The 15,897-nt window shown below is 45.3% G+C and overlaps 3 protein-coding genes across 6 annotated transcripts in view; 2 read left to right on the top strand and 1 right to left on the bottom strand.

Moving 5' to 3' along the window:
* The window catches only part of ATP5F1B (ATP synthase F1 subunit beta), a 271,439-nt gene that overhangs the window by 126,709 nt on the left and 128,833 nt on the right, over positions 1–15,897 (top strand). The gene's annotated exons all lie outside the window — the stretch shown is intronic.
* Positions 1–15,897, top strand: part of NACA (nascent polypeptide associated complex subunit alpha) — a 224,325-nt gene that overhangs the window by 151,371 nt on the left and 57,057 nt on the right. The gene's annotated exons all lie outside the window — the stretch shown is intronic.
* The window catches only part of HSD17B6 (hydroxysteroid 17-beta dehydrogenase 6), a 28,039-nt gene that overhangs the window by 10,750 nt on the left and 1,392 nt on the right, over positions 1–15,897 (bottom strand). For 2 of the 3 annotated variants that reach the window (XM_050747341.1, XM_050747340.1), the window contains exon 2: positions 5,822–6,153. In XM_050747341.1, coding sequence (XP_050603298.1) covers positions 5,822–6,134 — 313 coding nt within the window. In that variant the 5' untranslated portion in view covers positions 6,135–6,153. Of the gene's footprint in view, positions 1–5,821; positions 6,154–15,148; positions 15,594–15,897 lie in introns of those variants that run through there. The other variant, XM_050747339.1, reaches the window with a different exon arrangement.

The raw sequence follows: 15,897 nt of genomic DNA, 5'->3' as shown, positions 1-15,897 counted from the left end.
CATTACAGTGAGCCGATCGTGGCACTACACTCCAACCTGGATGACAGAGTGAGACTTTGCCAATAATAATAATAATAATAATAATAATAATAATAAAGCAGTATAGATGAAAGAAATGTTCCACTTTAAAAATAAAAATTGTCAGATTGGATTCGTTTTTATATCAGCTATATGCTGCTTATAAGAGGCTCACATAAAATACAGAGATACAGAAAGGTTGAAAGTATAAGGATTAAAAAAGACTCCAAGGTAAAAAGTCTTTGTAACTGAATGGATAGTAAATTATAAACTGAGAGAAGGACTAGAAAGAAAAGTAGAATTGGTAAAGAGAGGCTGAGCGCAGTGGCTCACGCCTATAATCCCAGAATTTTGGAAGGCTGAGGCAGTCGGATCACCTGAGGTCAAGAGTTCGAGACCAGCCTGGCCCGGTCTGTACTAAAAATACAAAAATTAGACGGGCACGGTGGTGTGTGCCTGTAATCCCAGCTACCTAGGAGGCTGAGGCAGGAGAATCGCTGAGAACTGGGAAGCAGAGGCTGCAGTGAGCCAAGATCGCGCCACTGCACTCCAGCCTGGGCAACAAAGCAAGACTCTATCTCAAAAAAAAAAAAAAAAAAAAAAGAATTGGTGAAGAGCTGAGAGGAAAATAAAGACTCCTTTAGAATTTGTGAGTTTCAGGCACTAGTAGAATTTCCAGATGGAGAAATGCGGCAGGTAGTTGGAAATTCATGTGAGGAGTAAGAAACCAAGGGTACAGATAAAAAGGGTAATAGACAAAAGTATGAGTATAGAAGATTCATTCAGCATTTGTTGAGCCCTTAACATGTACCAGGCAATATGCCAGAAGTTGGAAATATAAAAATGAGTAAGAGAAGCCCATATCTTCAAGGAGCTCACAGTCTAACTGATGGGAAAACAATAATAATACAGTAGAAATAAATGGGTATGCACAGCAAAGAGGCTATAATTACCCATAACTTCTGACTCTGCCTTGGGGAGTTAAGAACATCCTCAGACAAGAAGTAATGTTTTATTATTTTTTTAATTGAGACGGTATCTCACTGTGTTGCCCAGGCTGGTCTCGAACTCCTGGGCTCAAGCAATTCTCCCACCTCGGCCTCCCAAAGTGCTGGAAAGAAGTAATATTTTAAAGTACATTTTAGATTTTCAAAATTTTTTTAGCCAAATCAGTAAATTTTCAAGTTTAAAGTAAATTGTTTTTTAAAAAATTTACACTTTGGGCTGGGTGCAGTGCCTCATACCTGTAATCCCAGCACTTTGGGAGGCCGAGACAGGCGGATCACCTGAGGTCAGGAGTTCGAGACCAGTCTGACCAACATGGAGAAACCCCGTCTCTACTAAAACTACAAAATTAGCAGGGTATGGTGGTGGGCGCCTGTAATCCCAGCTACTTGGGAGGCTGAGGCAGGAGAATCACTTGAACCTGGGAGGCAGAGGTTGCAATGAGCAGAGATCACACTGTTGCATGCCAGCCTGGGCAACAAGAGCAAAACTCCATCTCCAAAAAACAAAAAAAAATTTACACTTTGGAAGTCCAAGGCGAGTGGATGGCCTGAGCCCAGGCGTTTCAGACCAACATGGAGAAACCTCATGTCTACAAAAAATACAAAAATTCGCCAGGCATGGTGGTGCACGCCTGTAGTCCCAGCTACTCTGGAGGCTAAGAGGTAGAAGGATCACTTGAGCCTGGGAGGTCAAGGCTGAAGTGAGCCGACCATGCCACTGCACTTCAGCCTGGGTGACAGAGCAGGACTCTGTCTCAAAAAATAAAGAAATAGTCCAGGCACAGTGGCTCACGCCTGTAATCCCAGCACTTTGGGAGGCCGAGGCGGGCGGATCATGAGGTCAGGAGATTGAGACCATCCTGGCTAACACGGTGAAACCCCATCTCTACTAAAAATACAAAAACAAAATTAGCCGGGCATGGTGTTGGGCACCTGTAGTCCCAGCTACTCGGGCGGCTGAGGTGGGAGAATGGTGTGAACTGGGGAGGCGGAGCTTGCAGTGAGCCGAGATCCCACCACCGCACTCCAGCCTGGGTGACAGAGTGAGACTCCATCTCAAAAATAAATAAATAAACAAATAAGTAAATAACATCCTGCAACCCAAGCAAAGCAAGATTTTACTTTTTAGAGATGGGGTCTCACTATGCTGTCTAGACTGGAGTGCAGTGGCTATTCACAAGTGCTATCATAGCCCACTTAGCCTCAAACTCCTGCTCAAGCAATGGTCCCACCTCAGCCTCTCAAGTAGCTGGAACTACAGATGTGTAGCCACTACGCCCAGCCAAAAGAAGCAATTTCATTGCTACTTTGCAACTCCTAGAGTGAGGAGTTATTTAGGAGATCCAATTACCAGAATCTACTGAATCAAAAAACCAAGGGAGAAGGAGAAGAAGGGAATCAAAGAGGAGTTGAATAATTTCTAGACAAAATAGAACTTAAAAAGAGAATTTATTAATATTGCCAAAAACTGAAAACAACCAAGATATCCTTCAATAGGTGAATGATAAACGGTGGTACATACATACAATGGAATATTATGCAGCGAGAAAAAGAAATGAGCTGTCAGGCTTGGTGTAGTGGCTCATACCTATAATTCCAGCACTTTGGGAGGCTGAGGCAAGAGGATCACTTGAGCCCAGAAGTTCAGTGCTACAGTGAGCTATGATTGCATCACTGCACTTCAACCTGGGCAACAGAGTAAGACTTCCATCTCAACAAAACAAAACAAACAAAAAAACAGAAATGAGCTATGAAACCATGAAAAGACATGGAGAACAGGTATGGTGGCTCATTCCTGTAATCCCAACACTGTGAGGCCAAGGTAGGAGGATCAGTTGAGCCCAGGAGTTCAAGACTAGCCTGGGTGACACAGTGAGACAACGTCTCTAAAAAAAATTTTTTTTAATTAGCCGGGCATGGTGGTGTGTACCTGTACTCCAGCTACTTGAGAGGCTGAGGTGGGAGGATCGCTTGAACCCAGGAGAGTGAGGCTGCAGTGAGCCATGATCAGGCCACTGCACTCAGGCCTAGGCAACAGAGGGAGATCCTGTCTCAAAAAAAAAAAACCGGCAAGACATGAAGGAATCTTAAATGCATACTGCTAAGTGAAAGAAGTCAGTCTAAGGCCGGGCGCGGTGGCTCAAGCCTGTAATCCCAGCACTTTGGGAGGCCAAGACGGGCGGATCACAAGGTCAGGAGATCGAGACCATCCTGGCTAACACGGTGAAACCCCATCTCTACTAAAAAATACAAAAAACTAGCCGGGCGAGGTGGTGGGCGCCTATAGTCCCAGCTACTCGGGAGGCTGAGGCAGGAGAATGGCGTAAACCCGGGAGGCGGAGCTTGCAGTGAGCTGAGATCCGGCCACTGCACTCCAGCCCGGGCGACAGAGCGAGACTCTGTCTCAAAAAAAAAAAAAAGAAAGAAGCCAGTCTAAAAGACTACATATAGTATTATTCCAGCCAGGCGCGATGGCTCATGCCTGTAATCCTAACACTTTGGGAGGCCGAGGTGGACAGATCACCTGAGGTCAGGAGTTCAAGACAAGCCTGTCCAACATGGTGAAACCCCATCTCTACTAAAAATACAAAAATTAGCTCAGCGTGGTGGCGCGTGCCCGTAGTCCCAGCTACTTGGGAGGCTGAGGCAGGAGACTCGCTTGAAGCCGGGAGGTGAAAGTTGCAGTGAGCCGAGATCATGCCATTGCAAGAGTGAAATTCTGTCTCAAAAAAAAATATGATTCCAACTCTATGACATCTGGAAATGGAAAAACTATGGAGACAGTAAAAACAGCAGTGGTTGCCAGGATGTGGGGAGCAATGAATATGTAAAGTATGGGGGACTTTTAGGGAACTGAAACTTTTCTGTGTGATACAATAATGGTGGCTACTTGTAATTACACATTTGTTCAAACCCATAGAACTATATAATACAAAGTGAACCCTAATGAAAACTATGGACTTCAGTTAACGATAACATATCAACATTGGCTCAGTTGTAACAAATATACCACACCAGTGAAAGATGTTAATAATAGGGAAAACTGGGTGGGCACAGTGGCTCACGCCTGTAATCCCAGCACTTTGGGAGGCTAAGGCAAGAGGATCGCCTGAGGTTGGGAGTTCAAGACCAGCCTGGCTAACATGATGAAACCCCGTCTTTACTAAAAATACAAAAACTAGCCAGGCGTGGTGGTGCGTGCCTTTAGTCCCAGCTACTCGGGAGGCTGAGTCATGAGAATTGCTTGAACCTGGGAGGCAGAGGTTGCAGTGAGCCAAGATTTCGCCACTGCACTCCAGTCTTGGCAACAGAGTAAAACTCTGTCTCAAAAAAAAAGGGGAAAATTGTTGAGGGGGTATATAGGAGCTCTGTACTTTCTGTTCGATTTTCTACAAACCTAAAATTTCTCTAAGAAATAGTGTGTTGATTTTTAAATGAAATGAAATTTTAAAACATTTTTTGAAGAAGACCAAAGGTTGACTTCAAGAAATGCCTATATTTTAATATTTTAAGTAGCAGCCAAGGGAAGGTAATCAGATTCTTAAGAACGTCTTAGCCTGGGCAATATACCAAGACCGTGTTTCTACTAAAAATAAAAAAAATAAAAAAATTAGCCAGGCATGGTGGCAACCGCCTCTAATCCCAGCTAATTGAGAGGGTGAGGCAGGAAGATCGCTTGAGCCCAGGAGATCAAGGCTTCAGTGAGCTATGATATGCCACTGTACCCCAACTCCTCAAATATAAAGAATTATGTTTATAAATACTCTACTTGCAATATGAGATAATAGCTTCAAATCTATTGAGCTTGTTTTTCAAAATAAACATTGTTAAGGAAATGAAATGCCACAAAAGACCTCAACAGTCCTTCAAATGAAGGCCGGCCTTCTAAGCCCAGCTTTTGATACACACAGCCCTTCATATCCATGGATTCAATCAACTATGGATAGAAAAAACAATTTTTAATTTGCCTCTGTACTGAACATATATAGACTTTTTTCCTTGTCATTATTCCCTAAACCAGGGGTCTCCAGTGCCTGGGCCACAGACTGGTACCAGCCCACACAGCAGGAGGCGAGCGGCAGGCAAGCAAGCAAAGCTTCATCTGTATTTACAGTCACTCCCCATCATGGGCATTACTGCCTGAGCTCCGCCTCCTGTCAGATCAGTGGCAGCAGCAGATTCTCACAGGAGCACTAACCCTATTGTGAACTGCACCTGATAGGGATCTAGCCTGTGCACTCCTGATGAGAATCTAATGCCTGATGATCTGTCAGTGTCTCTTATCACCCCCAGATGGCACAGTCTAGATACAGGAAAACAAGCTCAGAGCTCCCACTGATTCTACATCATGGTGAGTTGTATAATTATTTCATTACATGTTACAATGTAATAATATAATGAAGCGCACAATAAATGCAACGCACTTGAATCATCCCAAAACCATCCCCACTCCCTGTCCATGGAAAAATTGTCTTCCACAAAACTGGTTCCTGGTGCCAAAAAGACTGGGGACAGCTGCCCTAAATAATACAGTATAACTACTATTTACATATCATTTACAAAGTATTTAGCATTTTATGTAACCCAGGTATGATTTAAATTATCTATAACTTAAAGGATGTGCATAGGTTATAACCAAATACTGCACTATTTTATATAAGGGATTTGAGCATCCTCGGATTTTAGTATCCACAAGCAGTCCTTGAACCAATCCCCAGTAGACACCAAGGAACAACTGTATATATAACCTTAGTATCTTCATGCCTAAATAAATGAAAGGAGAAAATATTTCATACCTCTGTCCCCAACATGCTCCTTCACCCACTGAGTAGCTGCAGCGATGCTCTCCATCTTGGTAACATCAAGGGTCACCGTCTCCAGCCTATCAGATGTCTGGCCCCTCAGCTCCTCGGCCCCCTTCTCCGTCAGACACGCAGCCAGCACTCTCAGGCCTCGCGCATCCAGCTGTCTGGCCAGCAGGTTCCCAAAGCCCGAGTCACAGCCCGTGATAAAGACATACTTGTCTTGGAGGTGGCTCACCACCTGCCTCTCCCGGTACCAGCGCAGAAGGTAGTACAGGCCCACAAAGGCCACCAGGTAGAGCCACATGGTGAGGGTGCTTCCTTCTCTTTCAATAGAAAGAAAACATTTTATTCCTTCCTTTTCTTTAACCAATATATCTATTCAATATTCGCCATGTGCCAGGTATTGCAGTAGGTGATAGGGACTCTTTATTGACTAATACTCGGTCCTACCCTCAAGGAGCCACAGTCTAGAGAGGGAAGTCAGTGAGGTAACCAAACAAATCCAATGCGGTGTGAAAGGTGCCATAACAAAAGTATACACACAGTCTACAAAGGAAGATGACCAATAGCCTAGCACAGAAGCAATGATTTTGGTACTACTTCCTACCAAATAGGATAGGTAAGTTCAAAAAGTGGATAAAGATTATGACATTCCAGGCAGTAACAATGTGTACATGAAGGGAGTTGTGAGCAGCACAGAACTTCTTGAGACCTATAAACAATTCTGCATGAATGCAGAGCAGAACATACAGGGGAAGAGACTGGAGATGAGGTAGTGAAGGGCCAAATCATGAAGGACCTTGGAAGCCACACTACAGAATCTGGATGTTATCCTGTGGACAGAGTATGCTACTAGAAGACATTAAACGGAGTATGCTACTAGAGTCTGGTGGCCAGATTAAGTTTTAGGAAGATCTGTCTCACAGTGGCAGTGGAGGATAGATGAAACAGGTGTGGTGAAGGCAGTGAGATCCACTAGGAGATCCAATAGTTTGGGTGAGTTATTGCAGCCGAAGCAATTTGTAAACCTAGACCAATCAGAAGCATTGTTGAAATGAGTGTTCACAGATGCCTATGTTTCTATATGAAATTCTGGAGCAAAGTCCACCATTTTTTGGTAATCTATACATGTTGGCTGAACTAACATAATTCATAACAACATAGATAGAAGTCAAAGATGGGTATGGGCCCACTAGCATCATAAGGCCTATACCACAACGCCTGCATGAGGTGAGTCTATGCAATTCAAACTCCTTAGTTTGACATGAATGTCCCCAGCACTCTGGCTACTTAGGCTTCTCTCTTGCATCCTAACCTTTAGCCATAACAAACAACTTTCAGTGCCCTGCAAAGCACAGGTTTTTTATGCCTCTGCACACACTTCTTTCTACTGGAAAGAAGTAGCCCTCATCTGCTTGGCAAATAACACTTTCTTTTTTTTTTTTTTTTGAAGCAGAGTTTCACTCTTTTTGCCCAGGCTGGAGTGCAATGGCGCAATCTCAGCTCACTGCAACCTCCATCTCCCAGGTTCAAGTGATTCTCCTTGCCTCAGCCTTCCAAGTAGCTGGGATTACAGGCGCATGCCACCATATTGGGCTAATTTTGTATTTTTAGTAGGGAGAGACTGTTTTACCGTGTTGGCCAGCTAGTCTCGAACTCCTGACCTCAGGTGATCCACCCACCTTGGCCTCCCAAACTGCTGGGATTACAGGCGTGAGCCACCGCGCCCGGCCATAATGCTTATCTTTTAAGTCTCAGCCTAATCATCATTTTCATTCAGCAAACATTAATTCAACAACTACTTGAGTCAGACACTGTGTTAGGCACTGATATACAAGAGTGAACGATACACAGTCCATTCTTCATTGAATGCACAGTCTCATTGTGAAGACTGACAACAATGCATTATAACAGAAGTAAAAACAGGAGGCTGCTGAAACACTCGGGAGAGGCTTCTAAGGCAGTCTAGAGAGGTCTGAGAAGCTTCCTAGAGAGAATAAACTATAAGTTGAGATCTACAGGTGTATTAGTCCGTTTTCACACAGCTATAAAGATACTATCCGACACTGGGTAATTTATAAAGAAAAGAGGTTTTGGCCGGGCGCGGTGGCTCAAGCCTGTAATCCCAGCACTTTGGGAGGCCGAGACCGGCGGATCACGAGGTCAGGAGATCGAGACCATCCTGGCTAACCCAGTGAAACCCCGTCTCTACTAAAAAATACAAAAAACTAGCCGGGCGAGGCGGCGGGCGCCTGTAGTCCCAGCTACTCGGGAGGCTGAGGCAGGAGAATGGCGTGAACCCGGGAGGCGGAGCTTGCAGTGAGCTGAGATCCGGCCACTGCACTCCAGCCTGGGCGACAGACCGAGACTCCGTCTCAAAAAAAAAAAAAAGAAAAGAGGTTTAATTGATTCACAGTTCCACATGGCTGGGGAGGTCTCAGAAAAATTACAATCATGGTGGAAGGGAAGCAAACACATCCTTCACATGATGGCAGGAAAGCAAAAGCAAGCAAGAGAGGAACTACCAAACACTTATAAAACCATCAGCTCTCATGAAAACTCTCTCATATCATGAGAATAACATGGGGGGAACTACCCCCACGATCCAATCACCTCCCACCAGGTTCCTCCCTAAACACCTGGGAATTACAATTCAAGATATGATTTGGGTAGGGACACAAAGCCAAACCATATCAAAAGGATAATTTAAAAAATAACAGCTAGGCCAGGCACAGTGGCTCATGCCTGTAATCCCAGCATGTTGGGAGGCTGAGGCAGGCAGATCATCTGAGGTCAGGAGTTCAAGACCAGCCTGGTCAACATGGCGAAACCCTATCTCTACAAAAATACAACTTAGTCAGGCATGATGGTGGGTGTCTGTAATCCCAGCTACTCAGGAGGCTGAGGCAAGAGAATTGCTTGAACCCAGGAGATGGAGGGTGCACTGAGCCGAGATCATGCACTCCAGCCTGGGCGACAGAGCAAGACTCTGCCCATCTCATGCCCATCTCAAAAAAAAAAAAAAATAGCTAACCCTTGCTGAGCACTTGCTGTGTATCCAGCTCTGTTCTAAGATGTCACATATATTAACTTTTTGAATTCTCACAAGAACCCTACAAGACAGGTCCCATCATTGTTCCTCCGTGTCAGTTCAGATGCCAAGACAAAATTGGACATGCAAGAGATTATGGGGGAAACACCCTCAGAGAACAAAGGGGTAAAGCACAGGAATAGGTGGTAATGCAGATCTGACACCTCTGGAAGGAGAGGGGAACAGAAGGAGGACAAGGTAGGAAGAGCTTTAGACTGTAGTAGAGCCCCAGGAAAGTCTCAGCCAGGCCCATGAGCCTGAGCAAAGACTGCCACTGGAGAAGTCCCACATTGGGCTGAACTGGTCCAGCTCCAGTACTGCCATCCTGCTGGTCACTGGCTGACCAGTGCCCAAGAGGAGCGTGCCTCAGTATAAATACCACAGCAGATGGGAGAGTGCAACAACTGGAGGCTGGAAGTCAACCTCGCTCCTCACAGCAGATTCTCTTGAGTGATCTGAGCAATGCACCTCCATGGCTGCCACACTGTTTCATAGGTGAGCACTGAGAGATTACATACAGAGAGGACAAGAATGGTCCAGGCAAGAGATTTTTCCTGCCTTCATTTAACCTGCCCCATGGTCCAACAGAATTGACTATACCCTCCTTAGTGTCCCCATTGTGGCCTGGGTTTATCATGATGCCTGCTGCACTTCATTGTACTGCTTTTCCCCATTTTTAGACTATAAGGCCCTTGAGAGCCCAGGTTACATATTAGTCTGCACTTGGCCCAGTGAATGGCACATAGCAGATACTTAATAAATGTTAGATAAATTAAGTTTTTCTAAATAAAAATATCCTGAGAAAAAATTGAGAGAAAAAAAGCAGGCAGAATGAGCCAGAGAAGTAGGAAAAAGAAAGCTGATGGAAGCCAAGGGAAGGGGGGCTTAATTAGGATCAGCAATGCAACCAGCAGGTCTGCTGAGTAATAGGAGGGCACTGGTGCTCTTAATGGGGAGACTCAGAGAGTGCAGGGCACAGAAGCCAATCTTCAGTGGACTGCTGCATGAATTAGAGGGCAGGAAGTGGAGCCAAGTGGAGACTCTTTCAAAAGCCTGGTCTGGGAAGGATAGGAGAGAAGGCAGTAGCGAGAGGGCAACTTAGGGTGTAGGCAAGTAAAATGGAAGGAGACAGTGAGGGGGAGAAAACAGTGGAGAGAGGCATCTATTGCTCCTCCCTCCCCCACCATCTTCTCTTTCTCTCCTTTTCCCCTCTTCCCCCATCTCTCTCCTTCCTTCTCTGAAGCCCTTTGCTTCTCTCCAATCTGAGACCTCTGTGTTCTCTAGCCAGCTGCCTCTGTTCTGCCCAACGGGCATTCCCTGGTGCACTACAGTAACAGAGAGAGCTTCATCCTGACTGTGTATTGACTAAAAGGTAATTTTCTGTTGCCAGTCAAAGATGAAAACGTATTTCCCCCGTTAGGGAGAAGCTTGGCCCTCACAGCCTCCCCGGGCATTACTATTCAGCCATCGCATGCTTAACAGCAGGAAGACCTGCAGAAGAGATACGCCTGGCGGAATCCCAAACCCTGGGCCAAACCTGAATGTGCCTCGAATATTTCAAATATCCAAATGTCCAAAGTGGCCTGCTTGCTTTTACAAACCATTCATCTGCAAAAGCTGTGCAATTACTTTACGTTTTTGCCTTTGACTCAAATTATTTATACACAGTACTTAAGCTGCTATTTCTTGATTTACCAATTTTTTACATTCTCAATTAACTTCCTGCTATTGTAAATGAGAATTCAGCTTTCTTACATCATATTGTCAGTCTCTTCCTTTCTCATACACCATGCTATCTGGTTAATTTTCTTTAATGAGTTTTGAGGTTGAGCCTAGAAAACACCTTCATGCATGTGATTAACACATGCATAGGTTAAGAACTTCCACTGTTTATTTCATGTCTGATCCCCATCTTGGGCTTCATCATTGCTTGAAGCTACTCTCCCACAAAGATCTTGAAAAGCTAAGCCAGGCACAGTGGCTCACGCCTGTAATCCCAGCACTTTGGGAGGCTGAGACAGGCGGATCACCTGAGGTCAGGAGTTCAAGACCAGCCTGGGCAACATGACCAAGCCCTGTCTCTACTAAAAATACAAAAATTAGCTAGGTGTGGGGGCAGTGCCTGTAGTCCCAGCTAACTGGGAGGCGGAGGCATAAGGATCGCTTAAACCTGGGAGGTGGAGGTTGCAGTGAGCCAAGATCACGCCACTGCACTCCAGCCTAAGTGACAGAGTGAGACACTGCCAAAAAAAAAAAAAAAAAAAAAAACCTTGAAAAGCTGAAATTGCCCTCTCTGCACAGCCCCATCCTATCTTTGGGGCTCTTCCCCTCCCCCCCTCCCCTCTACCTCTTTCTTCCCGCTCTGCCTTCCTTTTCCTCAGCCTCTGTCTATTACTGCAATCCTCTCACAGTTTCATTTGCCTTCTTATTCAGCATAGGTCTCATAGCTGGCCACTTTAGGGGTGCTTCACTATCACCCCAAAGCCTTTACCATCCATGTTCTCTAGCTGCCAGCTGCCAAGTGGTGCTAGAGAAAGACCAGAAAACAAACTTTTATACAACAAATCAATGTTATCCTATTTCAACTGGCCCCCCCATACAAGGCAAACCTTGTTTGCCTCCATTTGACCTTTCCCTTATTATTTCCCAACAACACCTGCTCCAAATCTTTACTAACCTTCAAAATTTCCCAACCTCATGTTTACCTAGCTCTCCTTCCACAGATGAGCATACACGTTGCCTCCCTGCCAAAATCCAGATCAGCTCAACCTGGACACTCTAATTCATACCCACAACATTTTGCCTGTCATCTCAGGGGTTCCAGGGCCCAGTGAGGGTACCTCTGCTCTAAATGTCTCTATATTGTCCTCTATCCTCTTTCTTCTACCTTTCTTCCTCCCTAAGACCATCCTAACCTGCCACCCGTTTAATAACCATTCTCTCTCTTCCGCATATGGCCGAAACATTCAAAGGGCAAGCACAGGCCCTCTATTTTCTTGCCACCCATGAGCTCCTTGCACTTCACCTTCCATTCCCATCACTCTCTGGAAACTCTCTCACAGCTCACCAAGGACTTATTAGCAGATAATTCCCAAGGCTTCCTCTCTCTCTTCTCCTCAGACCTCACTGCAATATTTAGCACCTTCTTTTTTCTTATGATTTTATCTGATTCTTAGATTCTAACCTGACCTTCGGTGAAGAAGGAGATTGCTTTCAGATCGCGCTGTGCTCTCGTTGGATTCTGTCTGTGACTCCCTGTCACCAACAGGATAAAGTCAGAACTCTTCAGCTTGACACATAATAATAATAGTGAACAGTTTTAGAGAACTTTCCTTGCCAGGCACTGTTTGAAACCGTGTGTGTGTGTGTGTGTGTGTGTGTATGTATGTATATATAATATATTTACACACAATAGAGGGTATATGCAATTATTATGCCCTTTTTCACATGAGGAAACTGAAGCACAGATTAAGGCAAAAATTAAGTGACTTTTCCAAGGTGAAACAGAGTGAATAGTAGAGACACGATCAAATCCAGAGTGTTCACCTGCAGAAGCCTTGCATCTAAACACTACACTACACTGCCTTTCCCTTTCGAGACCAGCCTGGGCAACATAACTAAGCCCCATCTCTACTAAAAATACAAAAACTAGCTGACTTTTCATGGTCAGGCTATGGCCTACATTTGCCCCTCAGCTCCTGTCTCTCACAGTCAGAAACCATGGTTTAATCCTTCTGACTACGCAATATGAAGAACACGCTTCTCCCTTCACTTCTGAGATGCTCTGCTCCCGTTCTCCTACAGCAGTCACAGTGTCCCTTTCCCTTCTCCCCTCCCAGCTCCTCCTCTCCCTTCTACACCCTAAATGCAAGGACTCCTCAATGCCTCTTGATTGGCCTATCAGAGAAGCTTTCTCACTAACCCCACAGTGTCACTCTCACTTCCCCTCTCATCCACATAGGGCTGTCTGGTTAATTTCCCTAAAGTGCAGCTCTGCCGATGTCACTCCCTCAATAGCATTCAACCTACTGAAAATCTAAATCTAAAACCTTAGTTGTACAAGGCCCTCCATGATTGGATCTTGACCTTTTCTCCCCCTCCTCTTTCTCACACTGCCTATGTTCCATCGAAACCAAAGAGCTTTGAAATGAAGGAAGTATGGTTTGCTGAGCCTTGGAGGACAGATGGTATTTGACATGCAGAGACTGGGAACAAGGGTATTTCAGGCAAAGGGAATAATGAGAGCAAAGACCTGGAATGAGGAAGTACAGAGCACTAATAAACAGAGATATCAACAAGACTACTCTGGATGATTCCCTGACTACCTTTCCTTTTCTTTCTTTCCAAGTAACCTCTCTGCATGAGCTTCCCCGCCCCAACCCTGATTTTGTGGATAGTACAGAATCATGAGGCTGGGCACAGTGGCTCACACTTGCAATCCCAATACTTTGGAAGGCTGAGGTAGGTGAATTCCTTGAGGAGTTCGAGACCAGCCTGAGCAACATGGTGAAATCCCATCTCTACAAAAAATACGAAAATTAGGCAGGCATGGTGGAGACTGCCTGTAGACCCAGCTACTCTGGAGGCTGACAGGAAGGGGAATCACTTGAGCCTGGGAGGTCGAGGTTGCAGTGAGCCATGATTGCACTACTGCACTCTACCCTGGGCAACAGAGCAAGACCCTGTTTGGAAAAATCAATAGATAGATAATAAGAAAAAAAAAGGCCATCCTGGCTAACACAATGAAACCCCATCTCTACTAAAAAATACAAAAAACTAGCCGGGCGCGGTGGCGGGCGCCTGTAGTCCCAACTACTCGGGAAGCTGAGGCAGGAGAATGGCGTGAACCCGGGAGGCGGAGCTTGCAGTGAGCTGAGATCCCGCCACTGCACTCCAGCCTGGGCGGCAGAGCGAGACTCCGTCTCAAAAAAAAAAAAAGAAAAAGAAGGCCGGGCGCGGTGGCTCAAGCCTGTAATCCCAGCACTTTGGGAGGCCGAGACGGGCGGATCACGAGGTCAGAAGATCAAGACCATCCGGGCTAACACGGTGAAACCCCGTCTCTACTAAAAATACAAAAAATTAGCCGGGCGTGGTGGCGGGCGCCTGTAGTCCCAGCTACTCGGGAGGCTGAGGCAGGAGAATGGTAAACCCAGGAGGCGGAGCTTGCAGTGAGCTGAGATCCGGCCACTGTACTCCAGCCTGGGTGACAGAGCGAGACTCCGTCTCAAAAAAAAAAAAAAAAAAAAAAAAAAAGAAAGAAAAAAAAAGAAAAAGAAAAAGAAAAAAAAGGATTGTTGGGGGTTTTTTGTTGTTGTTTGTTTTGAGATGGAATCTCGCTCTGTCGCTGGAGTACAGTGGCATGATCTCCGCTCACTGCAACCTCTGCCTCCCGGGTTCCAGCGATCCTCCTGCCTCAGCCTCCTAAGTAGCTGGGACTACAGCCATGCACTAACATGCCTGGCTAATTTTTATATTTTTTTAGTAGAGACAAGGTTTCACCATATTGTCCAGGCTGGTCTCGAACTCCTGACCTTGTGATCCACCTGCCTCTGCCTCCCAAAGTGCTGGGATTACAGACGTGAGTTACCGCACCTGGCCTAAAAAATTTTTTCTTAAATAGAATCATGAGGCCAGGCACAGTGGCTCATGCTTTTAATCCCAGAACTTTGGGAGGCTGAGGCAGGCAGATTACTTGAGGCCAGGAGTTCAAGACCAGCCTGGCCAACACAGCGAAACCCCAACTCTACTAAAAATACAAAAATTAGCCAGGTGCGGTGGTGGGCACCTGTATTCCCAGCTACTCAGGAGGCTGAGGCAGGAGAATAGCTTGAACCTGCAATGAGCTGAGATCACGCCACTGTACTCTAGTCTGGAAGACAGAGTGAGACTCTGTCTCAAAAGAAAAAAATTAAAAATAGAATCATGAGCATAGACTCTGAGGCCAGATGGCCTGGGTTCAAAATCAGGCTTTGACATTTACTTGTTCTGCAGCCTTGGGTAAATGAATTGGCCTCTGTTCCTGTGTGCTCATCTTCAAAATGGGAAAAAGAAATCTCAGTGATTTACTGAGAGGGTTAAATGAGTTAATGCACGTAAAGCAATACATAATTGTTAGATATTAGTATTATTTTGGGTCGTTGTTGTCTTATTATTGCCATCTGAGACCTTTCTCCCTGAAAGGAGAAAGGACCTTTCTCCTTTCTCTCTCTCTTACCACTAGACCTTACCTCTCATGGTAAGAGTCCAGGCTGCTCCACTCCCTCACAGGGTTCTCACCAGTATCGTCCTTGATCAGCTGCAGAATCAGATTTGTTATTGCCAAAATGAAAACCTGTCTCTTCCCCTGAGCTTTCGCAGAAGGAAACTGTGCCATGGGAATGTGCGTTATCTGGTGCATTACACCACCATTTTTCTATAGTATGCATAATTCCACATATTGCAACATCTTTAATCATTTCTATCAGCTCTTTACCACTATTCTGGGCTAGCTCGTGCACCTTAACTTTCTTCTGTCTCAAGCAAAGGACCTCTTTCCCTTCTTTGGTTAAAATCTTCAGACCTGGGTTTGTCTATAAACTACAATCAGTTTAGTCACTGATCCTAAGAGCAAGTCTGTAAACAGCACATGGCTCCCTGAACTGATCCACCATGACATTCTTTTCTTCCCACCTTGGGCATACAGACTAAGTATTCTTCAAGTCAATAATTGTTTTTTCTTTTCTTTTTGATTTTTTTTTTTTTTTTTTGAGGCAGCGTCTGTCTGTCGCATAGGCTGGAGTGCAGTGGTGCAATCACAGCTCACTGTAGCCTCAACCTCCTGGGCTCAGGTGATCCTCCCTTCTTTTTTCTTATGACTTTATCTGATTCTTAAATTCTAAACTGACCTTCGGTGAAGGAGATTGCTTTCAGATCGTGCTATGCTCTCGTTGGATTCTGTCTGTGACTCCCTGTCACCCACAGGATAAAGTCAGAACTC

The sequence above is a fragment of the Macaca thibetana genome, chromosome 11 (assembly GCF_024542745.1).
Source record: "Macaca thibetana thibetana isolate TM-01 chromosome 11, ASM2454274v1, whole genome shotgun sequence".
NCBI classification, from domain to species: domain Eukaryota; kingdom Metazoa; phylum Chordata; class Mammalia; order Primates; family Cercopithecidae; genus Macaca; species Macaca thibetana.
The sequence above is the reverse complement of the archived record's forward strand: the minus strand, read 5'-3'. Positions and strand labels throughout refer to the sequence as shown.